A 26,329-nucleotide genomic window follows, 5' to 3' on the forward strand; every position below is an offset into this window, starting at 1 on the left:
CTACTCTGCTAGTGATAGTCCATGATGGCTCTACTGGATGGAGCTTCATACACCTTCAATATCTATAGTAGGGACTGACCCCCATGGGGTCTATGACAGGGAGTTATGCCTCTTTGGCAGTGCACTGTCCTTAACAGGCAGCTATACTGTTATATGTCTGTACTCTCTGTATTTACCCATATAATGTCTGGGCCAGAACACTACACTTTGTAATGTCTACACCTGGGAGTTAAAGTTCTGTGATTGCTCTACCAAGGCTGCTACAGGAGATTAAGCCTCTGTGGTAATTATACTGAGTTCCATCCTATGACTGTGCTGTGCATTTGTACCTCATAATGTCTGTTCTGTTTAGCTTCATCCCTTTATGTCTGTACCAGAGAGATAGACCCTCGTGATACTTGTACAGGAGGTTGTGTCCCTGTGGTGTCTGCACTGGGGGTTACGTACTCAGAAAAATTGTTGACTTTGTATTGCCACACTTCATGATACCTGTCCTAAACCACTCTACACCTGTCTTTGGTACAACACTATTGAGTTGTATCTGTGGTATCTGTTCTGCAGCTGAAGGATGGTGGCACCAGGGCACTGTGCCTCCATGATAACCTGGCTAGGCAGTTCACTATGTGATGTCTGCTGGGAAGTTGTATTGTACTGTTGGCTATACTGCAGTACCACCATGTTATGATGACCAAGTCCAGACAGAGCCTTAGTGATTCTGGACCTCCAGCCTGACATGACCCTGCAGGAGATCATTGTGGACTCAGCCACCTCAGCTATGTGATCACTCAGCAGGACCCCAGCTTGGTGCAAACGGGGCTACATACCCACAATGTCTTTTCACCTTTAATTGCTTTTTCTGGCTCAGTTCTCGCCTCCCAGGTTTCAGTGAGATCCCGAGGCAAGGGACATCTTTGTTTTTTTTTGTGTGTGTTTAGCCTCCACCATACTTCACAGTCACCTGTGCTTTGTCTATCACCTTTGCTCATCTACTGCTCTCTGACTTCATGACCTTTGACTGCTCCTATTGAAATAAAGGTTCAAATTCTAGGAAGGCCCAAAACTCTCTTTAGATCCCTATCTCTATCTCTCCTGTTTATCTGCTCTGTCATCTTGCAAATTCTCATAGCATTATGAGTCAGCAGGCAACTGAGTCTGACCACTACCATGACCATGACCCCACCTGAGTTTATGGATAGTACTGTGAGGTCCCAAGCCATATCCACTGTCACTCACTCCTGTGATGCTCTGTTGAATTTTTAGAATAGTAGTGAAGGCCTGACCAAGTGCCAGTTCCCTACCCATGGCAAGATGTGTGCAGAGATGGTGGGCACTACTGCAATAGCCTGAAGCTCCCAGGTCCCAGGCAGAGTGTGGGGGAGTGACCCTGGGGAGCTGGCCACCAGGATTGAGGAAAGATAGCAATATAGTCACTGTGTTGTGTGGTCACTGGAAGGTATCAGTCCCTCACTGTCCCTGCCCTGATATGCTTCTGGTTTCTGGAACAAGGGAAGAGGAGGCATAGGGAGTGCAGTCTGAGGGTCTAGCACCTCCATTCCTGGCCACAGAAGCTTCCCTGTGGCTTCTCTTTGGAATGGGAAGGTGTCATGGGAATTGGGTAGGATGAATGAAGGTGGCCAGGCAGTGCAGTTGCAACTTGTCTTGGCCAGCCCTGATGGGTTGTGGCTTTGGCTACAATCCTCTGATACCTTGATCTGTCTGCTGCCAACAAGTCTGTGTTCTGGGACCTGTGCTCATTGTGTGGGGGTCTGTCCTCTTGCCTCCTTCCCTGCTTAGGAGCAGCGGGGCAACAGGATGCCCCAGAGACTTTGGAGTGCTGGCCTGTGTGGATCTGCCTAGCTCCTAACTGATCCCTATCTGTGTCTTGTCTTTGTTTGTTCAGTTTCTGTGTCTCTGACTGTGTCTCAGACCCCATTTCCTGTCTACTTAGTGGGGTGAGTTGGAAGCTCAAGATTAGGATGGAACATCCTTGTACATCCTGGTCTCAGTAGCTCACTATTTTTGGGGGGGGTCAGTCATGGGGCTTGGATGCTGTCCCTGAGCTCTTCATCTCAAGACTAGCTTGCACTCTACCACTTGAGCCACAGTGCCACTTCCAGTTTTCTGGTAGTTAATTGGAGATAGGAGTCTCACAGACTTTCCTTCCTTGAACCATGATCCTCAGATCTCATCCTGAGTAGCTAGGATTACAGGCATGAGCGAGCCACTGGTGCCCTGAGATTTAGAGAATGCCCTGCTGTACTCTCTTCCTACAGGGTGGGTTACCCTTGGTTGATGAGGAGCCTTGGTGGCATTGCGCATTCCACGGGGCATCTGCTGAAATAGTGACTGGAATGGACAGTGAGGATTAGTGGAGACTAGAAGAAAGTATGAGTGGGCAGTAGGGACACTAATGGATCAGCTGACTGCCTCTACCTTTCTTTCTGTTACCAGGTGCATTGTCTGAGCTGTGGCTGACTGAAGAGCCCTGGATGGCCCCAGAGCCAGCCCCAGAGAGGATGATGGTGCCTCTTGTGCCCACACTCATGATGCTTGGTTTGGTGGTGGGTGCCCACGGTGACAGTAAGTAACCCTTCAAGGTGCAGATCTCCCAGATTGAAAGGACAGTCTTCTCAACAGTTCTCTGGTATGGGACAGATGGGATGCCCAGAGTACTTGGCCCCACTGCTTCCTATAAGCACCTGTGGAGTGTATCACTTAGTCTCTATAGGGTAAGACATGCCTAAGCATGAGCCAGTTTTATTGAGCTGGGAAGACATGTCCTGGATTCATGTGGTCTTTGTGTGACATGCTCAGGCATGTGTTGTGTCCTTATTGCAGATGTGTGTAGAAGGCCCAGGGAATATGTATGGATGTGTGAATGAGGTACCAAATGTGTCTGGAGGTCCAGGGAGTGCTCAGAAGCTTTCCCTCAATTATACCCTCAGGATCCAAGTATGGGGGTATTGAGCCCTTCACCTTTTACTAGGAACCTTCAAGGCCAGGGGTATCTCTTCACCAGCCAAGCCCTCATCCCTGGAAAGTGGGAAAAGACTTTAGTGCTTGGCCAGCAGGAGTTCCAATTCCCGTGTGTGTGTGTGTGTGTGTGTGTGTGTGTGTGAGAGAGAGAGAGAGAGAGAAAGAGAGAGAGACAGACAGAGAGAGAGACAGAGAGACAGACAGACAACACTGTCCCCTATCCAGGTCCAACTCTGAACTTTGGTCCCTTTCCTGCTACTGCCCTTCCCCCAGCCTGGCACTACAGTAGACTGGCCACAGCCCTCCCCGTCGCCATGGTTACCACTGCTTGGTTACTGGTGGGAGGCGGAGCACAGGGTAGGCTCAACCAATCTGCAGGCTAGGGGGAGGGGCAAGGTCGGAGCCGAGGTCCCTGGGGGAAGGGGAGGTTCCCAGCCTGTCCAAAGCCCAGAAGCCGTCTAGGACCAATTCAGGGGTCAGCAGGCCATAGCCTTCCTTTCCTCTTCCAAGTCTCTGGGCGAAAGTCTTGCCTTAACAGGGCTCTTTCTCCTAATGGCTCATTAATTATTCAGGACCATACTGGAGAGGGGTGGCCCTGGAGCACCCTGCCCTTTGTCCTCAGAGGCTAGGCCCTGGGTGGGGCTAGATTGGAAAGGGTAAGGGGCTGACATTCCTCTATAGAGGGGAGAATGAAGAGCTTTGGGAGTGCTGGCCAAGAGGAGGCTAGACAAGGAGGAGAGGTCCTGGGATCTAGATAGGGGCTGTAGAGGGAAGGAGTAATGTGAAGGAAGTAATGTGGTCTCCAGGCCTGTTTGGAGCTGGTGGGAGAGAGCTTGAACTTGGAGGGGCAGTTTGGAAGACCTCACTGGGTGTGACTGCCGTCAGCCTGGAAACATGGGCTTGTTCAGAGGTGATTAGTATCCCTTCAGCATTGAAGGACTAACATTGCTCTCCTACCCCTGACTTTCTCAGGGCCTGAGAAGGCAGAGAGAGAGGATATACAGCTGTATTAAGGGCTTTAAGAAACTGGGTTCTAGGAAAATGACTTGCTTTCCCTCCTGCCTCCATCCCAGCATGCCTCAACCTGTACCCTTCATTCATACCCCCACCTGCTTTGCTTTCCTTTTCTTTTTCCTTTTCCTTTTCTTTCTGTGTATAGCATCACCAATGTCAGAAACCTGGTCTTCCTCTCATATTCTACATCTAACCTGTCACCAAGTTTTGTTATTTCTACCTTCTGAGTATGTTTGGAATGCATCCACTTCTTTCCACTGCCTTCATCCCAGCCACCCTCAGCTCTTACTTGGGCTTCAGCACACAGCAGCCTCCTGCTGGTGTCCATATCTCTGGTCTCTTCCTTCCTAATCCATTCCCCATTCTACAGTGAGAGTCTTGTTGCAAAACAAAAACTATACCAACTCACTCCTCAGTTTAAACTCATTTTCCCCCTCCCCAACTGCTTTCAGGGTTTAGAGCCTTTGCCAACCATATCTTTTATTTTCCTCTGCATATTCACTTCTCTCAGTTCACTCGCATGCTGCCTGTATCCAGGCCTTCATTTCTGTTGTTTCTGCTTGGAACATTTTTCCTGTCCTTGGTTACATACTACAGTTGTAGCATTCTGCCCCACTGACTATGAGTCAGGGAAGTTCAGCTCAGGACCTGGAGTGTGTAGTTGGTGGGTAAGTGAAGAGATGGAGTGGGCCTGGACCCCAGTAGGCATTTGGGGGCGGGGGTTAAAGCAGATTTCCAGGAATCTCCTTGCTGGCTCCTTAGTAACCAGAACCAAGGGACCAGAGTCTTAAAAGTAGATACCAGCTGAAGAAGCTGAGATCCTGCCTCTGCTAAGGTAGGAATTTTAGTGATGTCACCTGGACTCTCTCCCACGCTTAGAACTAGGGACAGGACTCTCAACTGGGGGTCATGGTGACCTGGTCCCAGGATTAAGCTTACTGCTGCAAACCTGCCTTAAGCTGCATTCACTTTGACCCTATCTCCAATATGGCTAGGCTTGGACTACGCCTGGGTGACTTCTTTCTCACTAGGGGCAAACAGCCAAACACTGTACAGGCTGCTGTAGAAGGCAGGGCGGGCACCCCAGAGAATTGACGACTAGAGCAGTGAAGCGTGGAACGGACAAATGTGTTTCTATAGGCCTCTTAACGAGACAAATGAATGGGGGCCCTGGCCTTGGAGGGGAGTGGAGGGAAGTGAGGTGGAGAAGCAGCTGCTAAGAGTTAGCCTGGAGGCCCAGCATCAATGCTTACTCAGCTCCAGCTGAAACCTGGACATGCACGCAAACAAGCTCATAAGGATGGATTCCCTCCCATCCATCTCCCCAGCCCAGGACTTTGTGGCTTCTCAGGAGGAGAGACCTATGGGGTCAGATGTGGTTCTGAGCCAGGATGGGAAGAATCCATGCAGACCTATCGTAGGATAGTACTCATCATGTAGGGGTGCAGAACTTCAAGCAGACAATCACAACAGTGTGGATGCATGTTTAGGCAGGGCTGATACAGGCTGTGGATCTTGAAACAGGTGTTGGAAGGCTTCCTGGAAGAGAAACTCAAGGGTAGTGGTAAGGGGTATCGCATAGTGGGATGAGGCTGAAAAGAGGAAAGATGGTACTAGGGCTTCTGAGCTCATGGGAAAGCCAAAGTGAGTCCCACATATAGCATGGGAGAGAGAGGGCCTCAGAACCAGATATGAGTTGGTTCTGGTATGGTCCAGTTCCTTGGACTCATTGAAGCTCAGAACAGGATACCTTGTGGCTGTTGGGGTAGATGTGGGCAGATGCTGAAGAAACAGAAGGCCTGGGCCTGAGGAGCCAGTGGTGTGTGTGTTTTAACCATTTGCCCTCCCTCTGAGCCTGTGAAGCTGGAACATGTCAGAATGTTGCACACAGGTTCTACAGTGCTTTCCCCCTCATGTTTATGGGTGGCCAGTCTAGACTCTGCCCTCAGGAACTTCCGGTATGAATGCTTTCTCTCTAGCCCTGTTTTCCTATTGCACAACAGAGTTAATCACTACTATCTGGAAAGGTTAACTGAGGTCATGTGGCCAAGACACCTGGCACCTTGTAAGTGCACCCCCTATTGGAGGCCAGTGCTGGGGCTCCAGGAGTTCAAGAGTGAATCTTGAAACCCAGCCCTAGCGGGGAGGGGAGCAGTCACAGGAGCTCATTAATGAGTCCCCAGCTCATTAGGCAGTTCAGAGCCTGGGAAATCGCCTCTCCAGGAGCTCCTTCTGCCCTTGCCTTCTGTCTGTCCTTCATTGTGTGTCTGCTCTCTGTTTCCCTGTGCTGTTTATGTGCCAGTGTGGATGTGTTCCTCAGGGAAGGCATAAAATAGCAGTCAGTCTCCCTGTGGAGGAGCCTTGGTGGTGGCCCAGCTTGGCTGTCCCTGGAGGTTGTGCCTCCTTTAACCCAGGCCAGTTCCTTTCTTAAATCACTTCCTCCTACCAGGTCCCTTTATCCCATTCTGCAAGGTTTGTGGCTTGCTCTTGAGAATGCCTCAGTGTATACCCTGGGAGCCCAAGGTTCTGTGTTGCCCATGCCCCTGTGTGGTGGGGAGGAGAGACACACTGGTGAGTTGTCAGGCTGGGCAGCAGTGTGGTCAGGTGGCACCCTATTGACACAAACTCAGAAGTTGTGTTCAGACCAGCTGTGTATCAGGCTCAGAGCAGGAGTGGTCACAGGTTTTGCCCATATGCATGAGGACCTGGGCTGTCACAGGGATGCAATCTGTGCTGGGGTGGTCATTCTAACCATGGGACAGAAAACAGACTTCTACAGCCTCTGAGTGGGACCAGACATAAGAGAGCAGATCATAAAAAAGGCAAGGAGGAAACTGTATGATAGGGGTAAGTCCATCATGGTCTATGCTTTGTTCTCAGCAAGTGCTCAAAAGTGCTGAAAGAGATAGAGGTGGGGGCTGGAAGGTTAGAGGGAGCAACTTTGAGAAGGGAAATAGGAACATTATGTGAGGACAGGTTTGTAGGTGAGAAACAGTGGGTCTGATTGTGCTCCCAAAGCTCCCATGGTGAACAAAAACGTCAAGGGCTTGATGGGGCTCTTATTACAAGGAGGAACTGGGATTTGGCCCTGGGATTTGGCCTTGAGGTGGGGAGGCAGGTTGAAGGGAAGCAAGGCAAGGCCTGGTTGAGGGAAGGAGGCCTACCTATGAGCCCTTGAGCTGTGAAGGGCTGAGCAGCCCTGCCAGTCTGGCCCAGGGCCATGAGTGGGGCCAGGTGCTGGCTCCTCTCCAGCTCCAAGGGAGAGGAGTAGTTCTGCCTTCTCAGTGGCCCCAGGCCTTGGGCACAGTCCAGCCTCCACTCGGCTCTCAGGCCTTGTCCCTCCTGGCTGCTCCTGACCCTACCTGGCTCCCCTCCCCAGCTTCTTCGCTCTTTGTTTGGCAAGGAGGCCCCTCCCCGCCCTGCCCCCCAGTGTACTCCCAGCCATTCCGGTTCTGCAGGTTGTGTCTTCTGGTTTCGATGTAGACATGTTGAGGCAGGAGCTGGAGGGGGACTTTTTTCCTGGAGTTTCTCCCTTGCTGAGAGGGAAGGTGCGTGTGAGGGGCCCAGTCTCCACCTGCCTTATACATTCCTTTCTCTGTTCATTCCTTTCTCCATTCTACACCCCTGTATGCCTGGAGCTGGGTCAGGCACTGAGACAGGGCAGGAAACTGGACAGGCCCAGGATCTTCCCAGGGTTATGCTCTCTTTGGGAAGCACTGTTAAACAAAAATATGGGAAAAGAAATAGCCTCACACCTGTATACAACCAAAAGTCCTAGCTTTACTTGCAAGTATAAACAATGGGCAGTGTTGGAGGAGGCAGAGCCTAAAACCAGGAACTGAGAAAGTGAGTGGATAAGGGAGCAGGGCTGGTTGATCATATTTGAACTGAGACTGGAAAGGTTACTAGGAGTTAGCAAGTAAAGTGGGTGGTCTGAGAGGCTCTCAGTGGAAGTAGCAGCACATGTAAAGGCCCTGGGGCTATGGAGAACATTGTTTATTCGGGACTCCAAAGCCAGGAGGACTCTGGAGAGAGTGGCTGGGTCAGCCCTGGCAGGGCTTTGTCTGCAGTGATAGTGTTTTGAGAGCAGTGGGAGGCTTTTGAAGAGATTTGATTAGGGGATGCTGTTTTCTGGCTGCTGAATGGAGAATAGAGGAGGTGGTAGGGTGAGAAGGAAGGAGGGACACCGGCTTGTTTAGCCAGTGGGTAATCCTGAACAGGGAACATAGTGTCTGGACTACAGATGGTGACAGTGCAGACAGAGCTGGGAGCTGCTGTCTGGAGGTCCTCAGGTGAGGGGGTGGGAGGTAAGGGATGGCTTCAGTAGAACATGAGGGTGGCCTATCTGAAAAGACCAATCTGAGAGGAATAGAAAGCAATGACAGACAGTAGATCTGTACACACTGGGATAATCACAAGCCTCCCTTAAAGGGAGAGAAGAGAATCAAATGGGGAGGGGTCATCTCCCTGGCCTTCTGTCCCAGAACCCACTCTGTTCCGGCTCCTCTGAACTAGCTGCTCTCACCCCTCCTACATCTCCCAAGAACAGAATCCATGGGTCTCAAGTTTCCCTCCAGGAGGCCACAAGGTACTCAAGATGAGTTTAATGTTTGGACCACTGTTCTGGCTCCCTGGAACACTTCGCTTCACTGATTTTTTTAAATCCTTTGAACCTTTATTTCTAGGATTCTAAAATTTAGATGATAACATACCTTCTTTGTGGAGTAGTTTAAGGACTGGTGATACTAATGAGTGATAGCTGTCTTTGATGAAAGCCCAAGGTGTTATATACTGAAAAAAACAAAACAGGAATTTACGACCTTCCAACCCATCATTCACTCCAGCTGCCATTCTTTATCTCCAGTCACAGCCGATCTTCCTTACAGTCTGCTGTGCTCCCTATTCACTTCTGCTCCCTTTACTGCCTCTTTGGTCTGACTTTTGCCTCTACAACTCCATTGGGTCTACTCTTGATTGGGTCCCCAGCAGTCCCCCATGGACTGTTTTGTGCTGGTTATTTTGGACTCCTAACAGGCCTGAATTCAAGACCTGGACATGCCACTCACTTCTATGACCTTGGGCAGGTGATTTGACCTCTCAGACTGTAAACTGGAAATAATGATGAAAGACTAAATAAGTAAATAAGATAAAGTGCCTGGTGCAGAATGGGTGCTTAGCAAAAGACTGTTTCTGCCAGGGCCCAGGCCAGGCCTGAGATATCTTAGGTGTCAACCAAGCAGGTGGTCTAAAAGGTCATTTCTCACAGTATTAGCCCTTCCAGGAGCTGTTCATTGGCCTGATTAATAGGAAATAGATCTGCTGTCAGGATTAACGAGGCATTGCCACATCTTAAATAACGAGTTTCTCTTGGCTTATGACCCTAGATGGTGGGATTCATCAGGATAGGGGCTATGGGTGGGTCCTGATGTGTATACCAGGGTGTCATAGATGTGGAAGTACAGTGCCTGGAGCCCCACTCTTTTCCCCCTTCCCTTGCTTTCTGTGGAGGAAGAATTTAAGGAGCAAACTAAGCAACCACCAAACCAAGAGGATGGAGTGGGGAGGGGCACATTACCAGAAAGCATTCACCTGGGAAGACATCCAGAGATACTTAGGAGCTGGAATGTCTAGGCCTTTGGGACTTCTAGTATGTGGGGGCTGAGAAAAGAGGAGGAGTTAAGAGTTTCTGGCTCAAGTCTAGGGGTAGATGGAGGTGCCATTATGGAAATGGAAAGCAAGAGGGAAGGGTTCTTCCCAGAGAGCAGCTAGTTCTGTAGACTGCTTTGTCCTGGAGATTGGAAGGACTCAAATGGGAGACTGACAAAAGCAACAAACTGACTACTGCTGCTAGAGTTCAGATTACACTCTGCCTCTTATTGGCTGTCATGTAGGGCAGATCCCTTAACCTCTATGTGTCTTGACCACCTCATAGATTTCAAAGAGTTAATAAACATTTAGCTCTTTGAACAGCACCTGGCACATAAGCCCTGCATAAAGGTTAGGTGTCATTACTATTGTCTCTTAAGTTTTTCTTGCCCCCCCTACCCCAACTGCCACCTAGAGTGTTGGCCATTCTAAATGGGACCATGCTGTGGTAACTCGATGTCTATGTCTCTTGCAGGCAAACCTGTCTTTGTTAAGGTCCCAGAGGATCAGACTGGGCTGTCTGGAGGAGTGGCCTCCTTTGTATGCCAAGCCACAGGAGAACCCAAGCCACGTATCACATGGATGAAGAAGGGGAAGAAAGTCAGCTCCCAGCGCTTTGAGGTATGTCCTTAGGCAGGAGGGCCAGGCAGGTTGCAGCGTTGGCCTACTCCCCCTTCTGGTCCTGCACCTGTTTTGGAGGTATGAGGAAGATTGGCCCCAGTAGGTTCCTACTAGGCTGTGACTACATGTCTGTTCTCTGACAGGTAATTGAGTTTGACGATGGAGCAGGGTCAGTGCTGAGGATCCAGCCATTGCGGGTACAGCGAGACGAAGCCATCTATGAATGCACAGCTACCAATAGCCTGGGAGAAATCAACACAAGTGCCAAGCTCTCAGTGCTTGAAGGTATGCACCAGGAGGGGCATGGCGTGGCGGGTGGGTAGACTATGTTGTGGAGAGAGCCAGCTGGTTCTAGCCTGCTGTGAGCATGTATGAAACAACTGGCCATTTGGGGGTGGGTAAGTCTGTTTTCACAGGCCTAGGTTGTTGGCTTGAGCTGTGGCCAGCTGTGGGCTAAGTGCCCTTGTGGCTTCCTGTTAGGCCAGGTCATTACTCTGGTGGGGTCTGGGTTAGACTTGAAGTATGGAGCTATACCTGTATCCCTTAGTTTATGTGGCAGTGGCACTGGGTGAGAATTTCATGTAGAGTCTGGGTATAAGTTTCAGGTGTGTTTTTGTTGCTCCTCTGAGCAAGGATCCCAGGTTGGGTACTGGGGCCCTGAATATGAATTTTAGTGTGTGTTTTTTTACTTGGCGATTCCTTCATTCATATGCTTATGCAGTCTCAGGACTGCCTAAAAGTACAGAGGGTCTTCTCACCAGATGCTATTCTCAAATTGAGCAGGGTCTAGAGAGAAAAATTTCAGAGCACTGGTGGAGAAGAAGAGGGAGGAGGAGGGAGCTGTCTTTGTATGAGCCAAGTCTCAAAAGTAGGGGACAGTTGGTGTCTAAGTTTGTGCTGAAATCCACAGGCAGGCAAGGTGGAATAAGCTCCAAATGGTTCATTTTGGTTCTTTTAGGGGGCAGGTAGGTGTCAGGGATGTGGAAGGCACAGGCAGAAGGTCAGAAAACAATTCTGCACATTTCTGGAGGTTGAAGGGAAGAGCTCACAATATCAGATTAAAAAATGAACACTTCTGGGGCATAGAAAGAAGGTTGGGGAGAAACATGGTTAGACCTTAGCTGCAACAGATTTATCAGTGTGAATGTCTGTTTTCAAAATACAGTATTGATTGTTGATTTAAATGCAATACCAATACCTGTTCTCAGTTAAAAAACTGAAAGTATATAATAATACATAGGAATAAAAATCACTGATTATCCTATTTCTGCCAGTACTGATTATTTCCTTGTCTATGGTGTGTGTGTGTGTGTGTATGTGTGTGTGTGTTGCTTGTGTCTATAAAGACAGAAAAGCGATCATACATGGCCCAATGATTTGTAGGCTGTTTTGTTTTGTTTGTTTGTTTTTTCACCTTCTTTCATTTTGTGGTGCTGAAGATGGAACCCAGGGCTTCGTATAAGCTAAGTAAGCATTCTACCAGGGAACTATATCCCTAGCCCCTTTGCTCTGTGTGTGTGTGTGTGTGTGTTTGTATACGTACATGTATACAGATACCAGGTACTTGTAATCCTCTGTAACCCTAGCTATTCAGGAAGCTGAGATCATAATTCACAATCATGAGTTCAAAGTTCACCCTGGCAGAAAACTCCACAAAACTTCACAACAACTTGAAAAGAGCTGTACAAGACACATAATATTGCTCAATGTTAGAGCACCAGCTCAGCAAGCAAATTAAGTACAGTACCTGAGTTCAAACTAGTACTGGCAATAAACAAACAAAAGTCCAACCATATTTGAACATTTTCTTGCCAATATTCTTCTGTATCTTTTGTTGATGTTGTTGTCAGTCATGGGGCTTGAACTTGGGGCCTGGGTGCTGTCCCTGAGCTCTTTTGCTCAAGGCTAGCAATCTACCCCTTTGAGCCACAGCTCTGCTTCCAGTTTTCTGGTGGCTATAAGAGTCTCTTGGACTTTCCTGCATGGGCTGGCTTTAAACCATGATCCTCAGATCTCAGCCTCCTGAGTATGATTACAGGCAGGAGCCACCAGTGCTCAACTTGCATCAGTCTTAGTCCTGAGGCTTGAACTCAGGGCCTGAGCACTGTCCCTGGCTTCTTTTTGCTCAAGGCTAGCACTCTACCTCTTGAGCCACAGCTCCACTTCTGGCTTTTTCTGTTTATGTGGTGCTGAGGAATCGAACCCGGGGCTTCATGCATGCTAGGCAAGCACTCTTCCATTAAGCCACATCATTATTTTTAATAGCTATGAATTGCTGTCACATAGAGGTATCCCATTTTCTTTATTGTTAGACATATATGTTGTTCCTAGTGGTTTGCTTTTCTAAGTACAGTGCCATACATGTCCTTGAAGATAGATGTATTCACTTTACTGATCATTTCCTTATTCTACATTTATGGAGTGGAATTGCTGAGTCAAAGGGCATGTGCATTTTTAAGCCTTCAATATTTCTAGAAGATTATATCAGTTTATACTTCTGCCATGCAAGGGCATAAGAGGGCCTCTTTTCTGCACATTCTCACCAACAGTAGAAATTACCATTAAAAAAATGTGTTTGCCAAGTTAATGGGCAAAGAATGACATCTCAACTTAATTTGCATTTCTTTGATTACAAAAGCAGTTGAATATCTTTTTACATTGGCCATTTTATGCTGCGGTTTTATGTGTTCACATATACATTCATTCAGTAAGTCTTGCATCTGTGTGTCTTGTGTGAATCAGTGGGTTGTACCAAGCTTCCATAAACCTTCCAGCTAAGCAGGGCCATAGAGGACAATGGTGAAGATGAACTCTGGACCACTTACTCATTGTGTGACTTTGGACTAGTGGCTCTGCCTCTGAGCTTCATTTGTTCCACCTGTAACCTGAGATATAGTACTTGGTGTGCAAGCTGGTTTGGAGGATTAAATATAATGCAGTTAAACATTTCCTAGAATTCTGGTGTGAATGGTAGCTGCTGCTGGACTAGAAGTTGTACATTCTGAGGGCTTGCCACTTCGTCTGATCATCCTTAGCTTTTATACTACCTGGTCTGTCCTAATGGTCTACCCTGTTTGGAGGGAATCTTTGGTAAAGGATTGGCCCTGACTAAGATCACTGATGGTTGAAGCTCATCTCTGCCACCTCTGACCTCGATCCCCCCTCACCCCCTCCCCATGACCTGGAGGAAAGTATATCTTCACTTCCTCCATCCTGCTGGCATCTGCCGCAGTAGGAAGTTATTGTCCCTGTCATGGCATTTGGAGAGTGGCTTAAGGGCTCCAACTGTGGCTTCTGTCCTGGAGAGGAATCTTTTGGGGCTCTCAGGTTCGTGAGCAGGGTCTCCTTGTTAGCATTGAAAGAGAACCCCCACCCCCAAGTCACTAACTCCAGCTTCTCTGGCTCAGGAGCTTTCCTGCCTCCACCACTGCCCTGTGAGCTTCATGGTTTTTTTTTTTGTTGTTGTTGTTTTGAGCTTCATGTTTTAAAGGACTAAGGAGGATGAGGGTGGGTCATCAAGACTGTGAGGGGAGGAGGCTGGCCATTCCCACTTGCAGAGATCCTCCATTAGGAATGGCTTTCCTGGTCAAGAGTTTTTCTAAGGACTTGGGGTTTATGTTTTTTTGTTCATTTTCATGTGGTGCTAGAGATGGAACTTAGAGGCAAATTAAGTTGAGCTGTCATACTGAGCTATGTCCCCAGCCCAAGGATTGGGTCTGCATGTGTGTATGCCTCTGGGTTGTGGGAGGTATCCCGTAAGGGTGGGACAGTGTAGGCTAGGTCTCTGCTCTTTTCCTGCTCCCCTGGAGTCCCTCCCATTGCTGTAACACAACACCTGCAGCACAAAATGCTGACCTGTCACATTGGTATATGTAACCTTGACCAGCTTTGGGTTTGCATAAGGGAGTTCCTGGGGGCAGTACCAGGTCAAGGGACCACTTGCTCTAACTTTTCCTCCTAGGAGGCAGGAAAGCTGAGATGCCAGGGGCTGGATGAAAGGATACCGCTGGGGAGGGGTCAGGGGATTGCCAGGACCATTATTGGCAGGAGGCCTCTGTAGGATCCAAGGAGGGGTGGGAAGATGAAGCTGTTTGGGTGGGGGCCCAAATCACACTGAATAAAAAATGTGCTCCTCAAAGCAGTTAGGTGTGTGTACCTGCTAACCATGAGCTAGGTACTTCAGGACTAGGGCCTAGAGCTGCTTGGGGTTTCCCTCACTCAGGTGCATGTTCTGTGCACCTCCCCAAAAGGAATCCCTGGTCTGTAAGTCTATCCAGCATCCTCTGCATTTGCTTCGTTCCATAACAGGCCCAGTTCTATTCATGCCAGCTCCCTTCTCTTGGGCCCCTCCCACTACAGCCCCAGGGGATAGTGCCATGCCAGGCATCTCATGTTCTCCACACCCTGCTCCAAAGCAGGACTGCTATTTCCACTGTGGATGGGTGAGCCCCAGGTGGCTGTTCTGGGATGGAGATGGCCAGCCCTGTGCTTTACCATCCTGGGAGGGGATGCGGTACCGGCCAGGGGTACCCAGCACAAGCTGGGTGGGGGTGAGCCTGTCCTGGGCTGTGACTGGGCTAGCACAGGGCTCCGCCGCCCAGCGTTCCTGTCTGAGTGGTAATTGAAGCCATTAGCGCGCCAGCCTCTCCCTCACCGAGTAATGGCAGGAAAAGCTCTTCTCGCTCTGCACTCTTGAGGCGGCGGCTGAATCACTCCCCCTCCAACCCGCCCGCTGCTGCCACTGAGACAGAGAATCTGACATTTTCCCTCATGAGGGAGGGGGGATGGGGGAGGGGACACAGGCCTTTTTTCTGGGCCTTTCCTTCTAGGATATGAGGGTAGGGAGGGTCTTTAGCTCAGGTCTGAAGGTCATGGATTTATCAGGGGCAGTGAGGTCCAGGCCAGGCAGAACTGTAGTCAAGAAAAGCTCCAAGAGAAGGTTAGCCAGGGGTGTGCGCTCTGCCCTGGTAACTGAGCAGGTTATGAAATGGACAGGGATGGAGGAAGAGGAGGGAAAGGGGGGGGGGGCGGAGAAAGAGGAGGAGGAAAGAAAAGATGCTGTGGAGCTGGGATGAGCCATTCTCACTTGTCCTGGGGGCCTGGCTTCAAGTGCAAGTGGCAACATTTGTCTGGTTCTGGTCACTGCAAATAATGTGCTCTGTGTGGTGTGCCACGCGTGAGGCAGTGTGTGTGTGTGTATACAGCAGGGGTATGTCCTATAGGGTAGGCTCTGTACATGTGCATACCTCAGGCAGTATGTACCACAGGTGGGTGGAGGTACATGCACATGTGCACAGCTGGCAGTATGTAGAGTATGGGAGGGCGAGGGAATTAGTTATAGATAGTATATACCTTACAACCTATGTGGACAGCAAGAGGGTCAGCAGCTGGGGCTGAATGTGCTAGTGGGAGATTAGAGGTGTGTGTCCAGGCTCAGTGTCTCAGACCTTCAGTATCTGTTTATATCTGTTGGTCAACTAGGACAGCTGGACAGGCACCACAGACAAGTGTTGAGGTGTGGTCAACGCCTACAGTGGCACCTTAGCAGTTCCTGTCTAGTCAAGCCAAGAGGGAGGGTACACCAGACGGTCCTGTCCAGACCTGCCTTTGGATGATCTTGGAACCCTCTTCCTCTTGTCCTCCCTACACCAAGCCTAGGCTCCATTCTGCCTGTTCTCATCTAGCCTTGGTGTCTGCTGACTGACTAAGGTCACTCCAGGAGTACAGGACCATGCTACAGGAGCACAGCTGTCTGCTTGGAGTGCTTGCTGTTGTCTACTGGGGGGAAGGTTCTGGGAGGAGTGACTGGCAGTCATGTGGGCCAAAGGCCAGGGTGGGACAGTAGGCATGGACTTATAGGTTCTGCAGTAATTCTAGGACCTGGGTAATGAAGGGCTTCTTGAGACAACACTCCCTCTTTACTCAGTTCTTTTTAGAAACAGTCCTCGGGGACAGATGTCCAATAAAACAACATGTGACCCTGTCCCTAGGTGTCCTGGGCCAAGCCGGAGGGGTGTGTTCTGAGGGAGTCATCTCACCTAGGCCTGTGTTCCCTCCACCCATGGTGGAGTATCTTTGCCCAGGCCTGACTGATAGGTGGAGAGAGCTACCATAGACACAGAAAGGACCCTAGCACCTGAAACCTAGACCAACCCCTTCCCGCCATCCTGACAACTGGAGTGTGGGCATTTCCCTGTCCCGTGGCTGTGATCTGTCCTTCTGCCTCCTGTGACCACATAGGATTTCAGGACCATGCAGACAAGATGTGTCAGCTAGGTAGTCATTGCCTAGGGTTCCTAACGATCATACCTGGGCTTTTCAGTCCTTTCATCCTCCATGTTTTCTGGTAATGATCATCTTCAAGGGCCCAACTGGACTCCAATGATGTGGAACTGTTTCTTCTGTTAGGTGTGAACACTGAATACCTGGGCCCTGTCTGCCCTCCCCATCTCCAACCCTTGCAAATCCCAGTTTCTTTCTAGGCCTCTTATGTGCATAGGTGCCTGCCTTGCTTACCCTCCTCTCTCCAAACTTACAGTGACTGTGGGGCCAGCAGATCTGGAAACAGCTCTCTAAGTTGGAGGGGGGTGGTTGTTTGTTTGTTTGTTTGGAGGATTTTGTTTTTGTTTTTGGCCTTTCCTGGGACTTGAACTCAGGCTCTGGGTACTGTCCCTGAGCTTTTGTGCTCAAGGCTAGTGCTCTAACACTTGAGCCATACCTCCACTTCCTGTTTTTTGGTGGTTAAATGGAAATAAGAGTCTCACAGACTTTGTGCCCATGCTGGCTTTGAACATTGATCCTCAGATCTCAGCCTCCTGAATTGCTAGGATTACAGGCATCTAGCCCAAGTGGGAGATTTTAAATACCCCTGCATGTAAATATTCTCCAACTTTGATGTCTCCTACCTTGCCAGAGGAGAGAGGCTTTTATTATTGCTACTGTTATTGTTTTTCTGTAGACAAAGGATTTTGTTTTTTTCCTTCCCATCCTGGGGCATGAACTCAGGGCTTGGGCTCTGTCCCTAGCTTCTCTATGCTCAAGGCTAGCACTCTAACACTTGAGCCCAGCACCACTTCTGGCTTTTTCTACGTATGTGGTACTGAGGAACCAAACCCTGGGCTTCTTGTATACCAGGCAAGCACTCTACCACTAGGCCATATTCCCAGCCCCTAGACAGGGGATTTTTGTTTTGTTTTTTGCCAATCCTGGGGCTTGAACTCAAGGCCTGAGTGCTGTCCTTGGCTTCTTTTTGCTCAAGGCTAGCACTCTACCACTTGAGCCACAGTGCCACTTCTGGCTTGTTCTATATATGTGGTGCTGAGGAATCAAACCCAAGGCTTCATGTATATGAGGTGAGCACTTTACCATTAGGCCATATTCCCAGCCCCTTGACAGAAGATTTTTAAGGGGACTACATGACTAAATATGAATTAGAGAAGGTCACTGTGGATGCAGGATGCAGTAGACTACAATTGGACTATTAGCTATGGAAACTCAGATTATCACTATTCCAGACCAGCCATAGCAGAAAGTTAGGGAGACTCCATTTCAACAAAGCTGCTGAATGTTGTCATATATACCTATTATCCTAGCTACACTGGAGGCCAAAGTAGGAGGGTTAAGGTCCAGGTAGGCCCAGGCATAAAAACATGAGAGCCTTCTTGGAAACTACCTAAAGCAAAAAGTGATATGAGTGTGTCTTGAGCCCATGCCTGGCAAACACAAAGTCCACCAAAAAAGAAAAAGTTAGGATGAGACCAGGCTACCATAGCAGTGAAATATTGGTACATTCCAGGTGGAAGCTGGCATTGGACTTGAACCTGAATGTGGGTAGGAGAGGAAAGGAGATGGGAATAGACCACCAGCAGGTTAGAAACATAGCCATTCTGGCTCCTGTGGTAGTGGAGGGTTTGTCTGGGTTCTTGGCTCCAAGGCTGAGTCGATGGCGATGCCATTTTCTAAATTTCAAATACTGGAGGAGGCCCAGGTGTCTGAGAGGGCAAGTTGATGAGTCCAGTTCAAAATCATGAGACAGGGGTGCATAGGCATCTGAACAAGGATATCGGGGAGGCCTGGTATGAGTTTGCCTGGCACTCTCAAGGGACATCTAGAGATGAAACTGGGAGGGCCATGAAGGGACAAGTCTCAGGGAGCCAGTGCCAAAATAGGAGAAGGAGCTGCAGAAACCAATTCTGCAAGTTGGGAGAGTTCCTGGGAGATAGGAGGGAAGCCAAGAGCCAAGTATGAAGCCTTGGGAAAGTGTGTGAAGGAAGAGGAGAGGGGCCAGGCAAATGAGCGCTGGGAAGTGTTCCTTGGATTTAGATCTGTGGAGTGGTTGACCTTGTTGAGCATTCTGTGGGAGGCAATGGGGGTGGCAGCCGGGCTACAGGGGGCTGAGGAGTGAGTGGGAGGCTGTCAGTGGTCTGGAGTGACAGAGTAGGGCCTGAACCTAGGGGGGCAAATGGATGAAAAGAATCTCCCTGCAGCAGGACCGAGGAAGGGGAACCCGAGGATGGTCCAGCGTGGGCCATTGTATGACCAGGGGAAGCCCCTGGGCTCACAGGGTGTGTGTGGTAGGGAGGCCTCATCTGCCAGGTTGAGTAGGGTGATGTGGAACACCAGGAAGCCTGAGGGAGGGGGGGGGGATTACTGAGAGGAGGAGGCCGTGGCTGCCGACAGGCCCCAAACAGCTCAGATTCAAAAACAAAACAGGCTTTTAAGATGCCAAGTTTGATGAAATCTGAGTGCTGGAAGAGGTGGGAGTTTTCTCTTGGAAAAACAGCTGAAAATCGAGACTGAAAGCTGCGAAGGGAGATGGGTCCAAGGCTCTCCAGGCACCCCTTACTGCCTAGGCGCTTAGGGGTGGAGCTGGGCTCTCCTGAGGGAAAGCAGGTCTGGGGAGGTCTTCTGCTTGCTAGGGTGGGGTAGAGATGCTTGGGGGATCAGACTGATGAGGTCTTGGCTTCCTTGGAGTGCCTGAAGGCCAGAGGGAACTGGCAGCCTTGCCACCCACAAAGTTCCCTCCTAGTTTTTATCCCTGCATGTGTCACCAGGCACATGTGTCTAGGCATATGGGTCTCTCTGAATCTGCATGTCTCCACATGTGTGTTTTCATATGTCTGCCTATAACACCTCTGGATTTGCTAGTGGGAGTCTGTTTCCACAGTTGCTTGCCACTGCAGATGTCCCTCCACATGCACATGTAGGTTTCTATTTTTGCACCTGTTTCTTTCTCCGTACCTTTCTCAGGGTCTCTGGCTGAGCATGTTTCTAAGATAGGATGAGGCCATGCCCAACACTCATAGGGGAGAGGGTCAGACTCACAGATGCTGTCACTCCAGGGAGCCTGTGTCTGTGCATGAGTGTGTGTGCCTTCATTCATACAAATACCATGAAGCTGGTAAACATGGGTGAGGAGGTCATGCTGACAGACGGTGCTGCCTGCCCCCAGACCCTGTTGGGCCAGCACCTCCATCTGTTAGCTTCCGTGGAGCAACCCCCTCCCTTGGTCCAGACTCCGCCCCAGACATCCCAGACTGAGCTGGACAAAGAGACCTGTGTGTGCTCTCTAGGGTGCCTCAGCAGCCCCCTCCCCCAGTCACTGCACACTGGCCTCATCTATCAGAACCCCAGCACATACCCCAGCCCCCATGAGGCTCACCTTGCTACTCCCTTCTACTCACAGCCTTGGCTCAGGCAGCCCCCACCAAAGCTCTCTGCCTCCCATGTTCCTATTCTTGAATCTCTTTCCTTCTTCAAGCCAAGATAGCAGATGAGAGAGGTGGACTCAGATTGGTCAGCCCCACTGCTGGAGGCCCTCAGCCTCAGCCTCCCTAATAGTTCCCCCATTTGCGCACATACCCGTCCTTTCCTTGTGCCCCAGGGACAGAAGAACCTCTCCAGGGAAGGGGACAGGTCTCTCAGCTGCAGTGGATTGGGAGCAAGAGCTAGTCATGCATGCAGATCTGCAGGGCAGGGGAAGTGTGCGCACTATAGGAGTGGCCAGACGTGGGCTCCGCTTGGCCCTAGTGGGCTTTTCTTTCCAAGGGACACTCTTATCCAGATGGCCGGCTCCGACTGAGACAGATACTACGAGCACTGTGTCTTCGGAGGCAGCGTTGGACCCACCCCGCCCTGGGCAGAGATCATTGTGCCCCATTGGTGGATCCCGAAAGTCTAAAGGGAAGGATTCCCCAGATCTGGGAGCTGGGTTTTGTGAGGGGGCTGGCCGCTCCGCCCATGTGGAGGCGGGAAGGGCGGTGCCCAGCCAGGCCGCGGAGGCGCGCAAGCCCGCAGCTCCGATGTGAGCGCGCTTAAGCTCGGCCCTTCCTCACCGCCTCTCCGCTGTCACCATGGTTACCGGGTGGCCTGGAGGGGGGCGGGGCCCACGCTGAGCAGGCAAACGCTGGGGGCCTGGGATACACGCAAAGGGGCTTCGCATGAAGGGTCTCCAGCGTGACCTGTGCATCCTGTTGGAATGTGGGTTCATGCCGGGGTGTCCACATTTAGGGTGGGGAGCACTGGGGCTCACTCTGCTTTACCTGGAAAAACACACGTGTGCAGGAGGTTTGCAGTGGAGTCTGGGAACCAGCCCTGGGCTTAGTGTGGTGGTGGGATTTGGTTCCCTCAAGAAAGCCACAAACTGGTCTCCCCTGACCTGCCCACCTGCTTTCATCCAAGCTCCTCCTCCAGCTTAACAAAGTGACCTTGGGCAGATTTCTGGCCTTCTCCCAGTCCCCATTTGCCTCATTTTAAGCACAGTACTTGTCATGTGGTAAGTGCTTCACATAGGGAACTTTATGTCCCTCCTACCTGGGCCTCAGTTTCCCCATTTGTGGATAGGTTTGGAGTGACATTAGTCTGAGGAATTACTGATTACTATGGACCCACCTCCAGGTGTACCACAGGTATCAGGGAAAGACTGCTGCCTTTGCTGGGCTTAGATGTGCTGTGCCTCTAGGTGCAAGAGTCGGCAGCAGGTCACTTCACCCAAGGGGCTGGACTCCTGTGTGACACCCCACCCCCTCCTGGAAGTGGCAGAACCCCAGTCTTCCTACATTGCTTGGAAATCTAGTTGGCACAGGGGCCAGGCTTTTGGGGCCAGCTGTTTTATGGACAGCTATTCACACTTGCTAGTTTTAGGCTCTGGTGGCAGTGCCTAAGGGATGATCTGAGCCAAGGACAGCCATTGAGGGCGTGATAATTGAGGGAGGAAAATTAATTGTCCTTAATTTGGCATAAATCCCAAAGACCTTCCCCGTGTCAGGAATTCAGAGTAGATTCCTGAGACATGGTGCCGCAGGCATTTGTACTGCTTTCCTTCTCCTTGATCAGTGCCTTGCCTGTAAGAAATAAAAGCTGGACTCCTGGACTCTGACTCTGGCAGGCATACAACCCTCCATTTTGCTCAGGAGGGATGAACAGGTAGAAGTGGAGCTCGGTACTCTGGTGGGATAGCATGGCTCTAAGCAGCCCCAGTGTCTCCAAGCTGCTTTTATACAGGTGGTCTAAGAGAGAACCTTAGACCCAAGATCTTACTTTGGCTTTCTGTGAAAGAAAATGATTGCAGGAACAAGAGAAGCTGTTTCCCTGCTAGGTGCATCCCAGGTCCTTCTCATTTCTATCCTCCTTCTGTTCTCTTGCCACTGTTTAACTTTATCCTTTTAAAAACCAGAGCTATAAGTCAAGGCACTGTGGGATCATATTTACAACCAAGCCAATACTGGCTTTATATCTGGAATTTATAGGGCTTCTAGTGGGGAAATGTATGACCAGCTCCTTGGGAGATAAGACTATGCTAGGAGTCCTCCTTGCTCCTCTAGACTGAGACCTCTTCTGATGGACGCGTCCCTTTGGGGACAGCAGGAGTCTTGGTGGAGCTCCAGAGGGTCTAACGGCTGATCAGTGTAGTTGGGTCTCCCCCAGCTTTGTCTCCTGCCTGTCCCCATAATCACTCCCCCAGGTCTCCAGAGCCTCCTGGGAAGACCAGCTTTTTCTTTATTCCCTTCTGAGGATGCCATGTACTTTTCCCCTGACATAGGAGCCTGACCTCAGCAAATGTTCCCATTCACCCATCTTGTACCAGGCCTGTGGAGGGAGATGCAGAGTGGTGCTCTTCTCCCCACCTCAGAACCCAGCTTCTTTGCCAGTAGGTAGACAGGGGACAAGCATTCCTAGGTCCTCCATTGAGTGTGCCTGGCATCCACACTGGTACAGAGGAAGTACTGAGTTCTGGAAATCACTTGATGGTTGTTGTTTTTTCCCCAATGGGGAGTACTTTTACCAGCCTAGGATGGAAAAGGAGACCCTAAGCCCTAGTGTCAGTATATGTCTGCCTCAGTGGTTTACACTTGCTAGTCACAGTAATGTCCCCTAATACTCATTAGGTGTAGATCCTTTGTCAGACATACCTAAATGCCTTGATTTTCAGATGTAGGCCTTCTGGTAGGGGGTGTGGGGTGTGGGGTGTGTGTGTGTGTGTGTGTGTGTGTGTGTGTGTGTGTGTGTGTGTGTGTGTGTGTGTGTGTGTTATGCATGCCAGTCCTAGGGCTTGAACTCAGGGCCTGGGTGTTGTTCCTGAGCTTTTGTGCTCAGGCTAGTACTGTACCTCTTGAACTACTGCCCCATTTCCAGCTTTTTGGTGATTAATTGGAGATAAGAGTCTCACAGACTTTTCTGTCCAGGCTGGCCTCAAATCACAATTCTCATATCTCAGTCTCCTGAGTATCTAGGATTTTAGGTATAAACCACTTGTGCTCAGCTCTCCTGGTGGCTTTACAAGATGAGCATTTGAACCCAAGTGGGCAGATAAAAGCAGGGATACAGGATAAAGAACACACTCAGGCCCTAGAGTTAATACTGGTGGAGACAGGAGTCCTACTTCCTGTACTAGTCTACGGCCTGCCCTCCCAGCTTCAGCTCCTCATGTTTCCAAGTGGTGAGGAGTGGGTAGTGGGGCCTCCACCCCCAGTGCATTAGTGCTGCTACAGAAGTCCATGTACAGTGGGAGGAGAACAAAGGGCAACTGCTGATGTCTATTCCTGTTGGTCCCGTGGAAGTGACACCTTTGGGAGCTACCCCCCTCTGTAGGAATGAGAGAAGGGGCCAGAGAAGAGTTTCACCCCTCCTCACCAATTTTTGGTGTGTTCATAGGGCTTTTTTGTTTTTGCCAGTCCTGGGCCTTGAACTCAGGGCCTGAGCACTGTCCCTGGCTTCTTTTTCTACAGATTTTTTTTTTTTTTTTTTTTTTGGCCAGTCCTGGGGCTTGGACTCAGGGCCTGAGCACTGTCCCTGGCTTCTTTTTGCTCAAGGCTAGCACTCTGCCACTTGAGCCACAGCGCCACTTCTGGCCATTTTTTGTATATGTGGTGCTGGGGAATCAAACCCAGGGCCTCATGTATATGAGGCAGGCACTCTTGCCACTAGGCCATATCCCCAGCCCCCCCGGCTTCTTTTTGCTCAAAGCCAGCACTCTACCACTTAAGCCACAGCATCACTTCTGGCCATTTTCTATATATGGGGTGCTGAGAAATTGAACTCAGGGCTTCATGTATATGAGGCAAGCACTCTTGCCACTAGGCCATATTCCCAGCCCTTCATAGGGCTTTTTAATCTGCTTAGCTTATGCATGCTCAAAAATAGACTCCAGACCTGACCATGGCTCCCGAGTTTGGGACTGCATGAGAGGGAAGCACCGTCGAGGCTGCAGTAAAGAATTGGTCAGGGTCAAGATCTCAGAAGAGGATCACTGGTAGAGCAGGGTACCCAGGGCCAGGGATCTTGGCTCCGCCACATGGTGAAGCTGGAGGGGATGCAGGCAGAGGAGGAACACTGCGGGTGCTAACGAGAGAGTGGAAGCTGAGAAGTCCAGAGCCTGAGGCAGAGTTGTGGCTGTTGCTGCTCGGAGAGCAACACCCTCCCCCCAGCCTGGTGTCCATGCAGCATTTTCTGCTGCAGCCAGCAGAGCATTGATCCTTGTTTTTCCCAGGACCTCAAGAGATAAGTGCTGACATCTTCAATCTGAGATGATGCTTCTCAGACCTGGGAACTGACAGGGCAGGGGCAGGGCCAATGGTAGCCCCTGTCTCTGCCAAAAGGGACTGAAGGAAACCCTCATTCTTCATAACAGGGTAGGCATCATGCTTGCAAGTCAGCCAACCTAGGAGTCAGAGGAAGCTTCCTCACAGAGAGGTCCTAAGATGTAGACAGGATCAGCCCTAATGCATACATTTTTATTTCTCTTCAGAGGAACAGCTGCCATCTGGGTTCCCCTCCATAGACATGGGGCCTCAGCTCAAGGTGGTGGAGAAGGCACGTACAGCCACTATGCTGTGTGCAGCTGGCGGAAATCCAGACCCTGAGATCTCTTGGTTCAAGGATTTCCTTCCTGTGGATCCTGCCGCAAGCAATGGTCGCATCAAGCAGCTGCGTTCAGGTGAGCCAAAGGCTAGGGGCCAAGGGGCTATGAAGACTCCAGGAAAGAGTTCTTGCCAGAACCTAGCTCAGTTTCCCTCTGAGGCCTACGTCAGCTTCAGGTTGACCTTCCAGGCTGAACCAAGAGCTCCCCACTTAGGATGGGCTGCATCTTGCTACAGGCCTACCTGACCCAGGAAAAAGGACATGGTGACAAGATCTTTGTTGCCAGCTGTGTCTTTACCTTCCTGACTTTGAGCCAGTTCTGCTCTTGCCAGCATGTGTCATGTGGCAGCACAGCAGGCTTTGCAGAGGTATCTTGAGTGTCTCCCACTTTCCCTGTAGCCCATCCTGAGGTGATGCTTCTCTGCTTTGTTGGATGGCAGGAATTAGCTGGGGAAAGAGGCCAAAGATGCCTGATTCATCAGGCTTCAAATGGACCTCAGGGGCCTGGAACTAGGGGCACTTGCTGCCGTCCCTCAACCACACAAGTCACCTGTCTTCTGTGGAAGTCTCAGTTGAGCCAGCTTGGAGCCTTCAGACAAGGATACCGTTGTGACTGAGGAAGGTGTCGCCTCGATGATCGATCTGCCTATGAGGCTCCTGCCAAGAAAATTGATTCCGTTTTTGTGGGAATGAAGCATGTGGGAGAGGAGGCTGGAACCAGCTTGGCTGCATTTTGCATCTGCTGGCAGCCTGGGCTAGACCCATAGACCTTGTTCCAGAAACCCTGCTAGCTCTGGGAAGGTGAGCCTCGGGTGGTGCAGCCAGCACTGGCCAGAGCCCCTGCTGCCCATCAGCTGTGAGGGTAGCACTGAGAAGAAGGCTGTGACCCTGCTGCTTTCAGAGGTCTGTGCCAGTCCCTCTACTTCAACTCCCATCAGACCCACACCTTCTTGGCGCCTAGGGAGAAGAAGAAGAGATGAGCTGCCCGAGCAGGACAGAATTCCAGCCCCAGAACGGCCGCCTGAGACAGCCCACGAAGTGTTAGCTCATTTAATTTAATTAAAACTCAACAAGATGGAGGCAGCTGTAGCGCAGTTAATTAAAACAGCCATAATCAAGGCAGGAAACAGTCCGGCATTTGTGGTTGCTGCCCAGCGCTGCACAGCAGCCGGCATGGCTTAGCTCCTTGGCGCTCCCTCACAGGTCCCTCAGGCAGGCTTCCCAAGCAGGCAGATAGTCCTCCCCACAGGCCCAGCTCCTCACAGAATGGCATTGACTATCTATGGTAGGCAGTAGTTCTGGTAAGACTGACTGTCTTCAGCATTTGTTCATCAAGTGTTTATGTAGTATTTACTGTGTGGCAGGCCCTGTGCTACTCATTTCCTGCCCATCACTCTGCTGGATGCTCCGAAGCCTCTGAAGCCTCTGCCTCTTTCTCCTCAGTAGTAACTGACAGCCTTCCCTCCTTTTTAGCCACTCCCTCCTACCTTCCCCTGGGTCTGCCTCTCCTGACTCCTCTACTACCTTGACCTTGCAGCTCACGTCTGTTTTCTAGTTCCTTTAGTACCGGAGTCTAGAAGTCCTACCCTTGCCCTGCAGACAACCTTTCCCCAAGCCGAGTACCAATTACACCAAGAGCTTCGGCTGCCATTACCTGAAATTCCTACTGCTGTCTCCCCAGCCCAGACTGCCTGCCTGAGTTCCAGGACCAAAA

General features: G+C 50.4%; 1 protein-coding gene across 2 annotated transcripts in view; it reads left to right on the plus strand.

Annotated features, from left to right (window-relative positions):
• Ptprf (protein tyrosine phosphatase receptor type F) overlaps positions 1–26,329 on the plus strand; it is an 88,987-nt gene that overhangs the window by 12,492 nt on the left and 50,166 nt on the right. For both annotated transcript variants that reach the window (XM_048351066.1, XM_048351067.1), the window contains exons 3-6: positions 2,452–2,580; positions 10,112–10,257; positions 10,401–10,542; positions 24,503–24,691. In XM_048351066.1, coding sequence (XP_048207023.1) covers positions 2,490–2,580; positions 10,112–10,257; positions 10,401–10,542; positions 24,503–24,691 — 568 coding nt within the window. In that variant the 5' untranslated portion in view covers positions 2,452–2,489. The remainder of the gene's footprint in view (positions 1–2,451; positions 2,581–10,111; positions 10,258–10,400; positions 10,543–24,502; positions 24,692–26,329) is intronic.

This window comes from Perognathus longimembris, chromosome 7 (genome assembly GCF_023159225.1).
Source record: "Perognathus longimembris pacificus isolate PPM17 chromosome 7, ASM2315922v1, whole genome shotgun sequence".
NCBI classification, from domain to species: domain Eukaryota; kingdom Metazoa; phylum Chordata; class Mammalia; order Rodentia; family Heteromyidae; genus Perognathus; species Perognathus longimembris.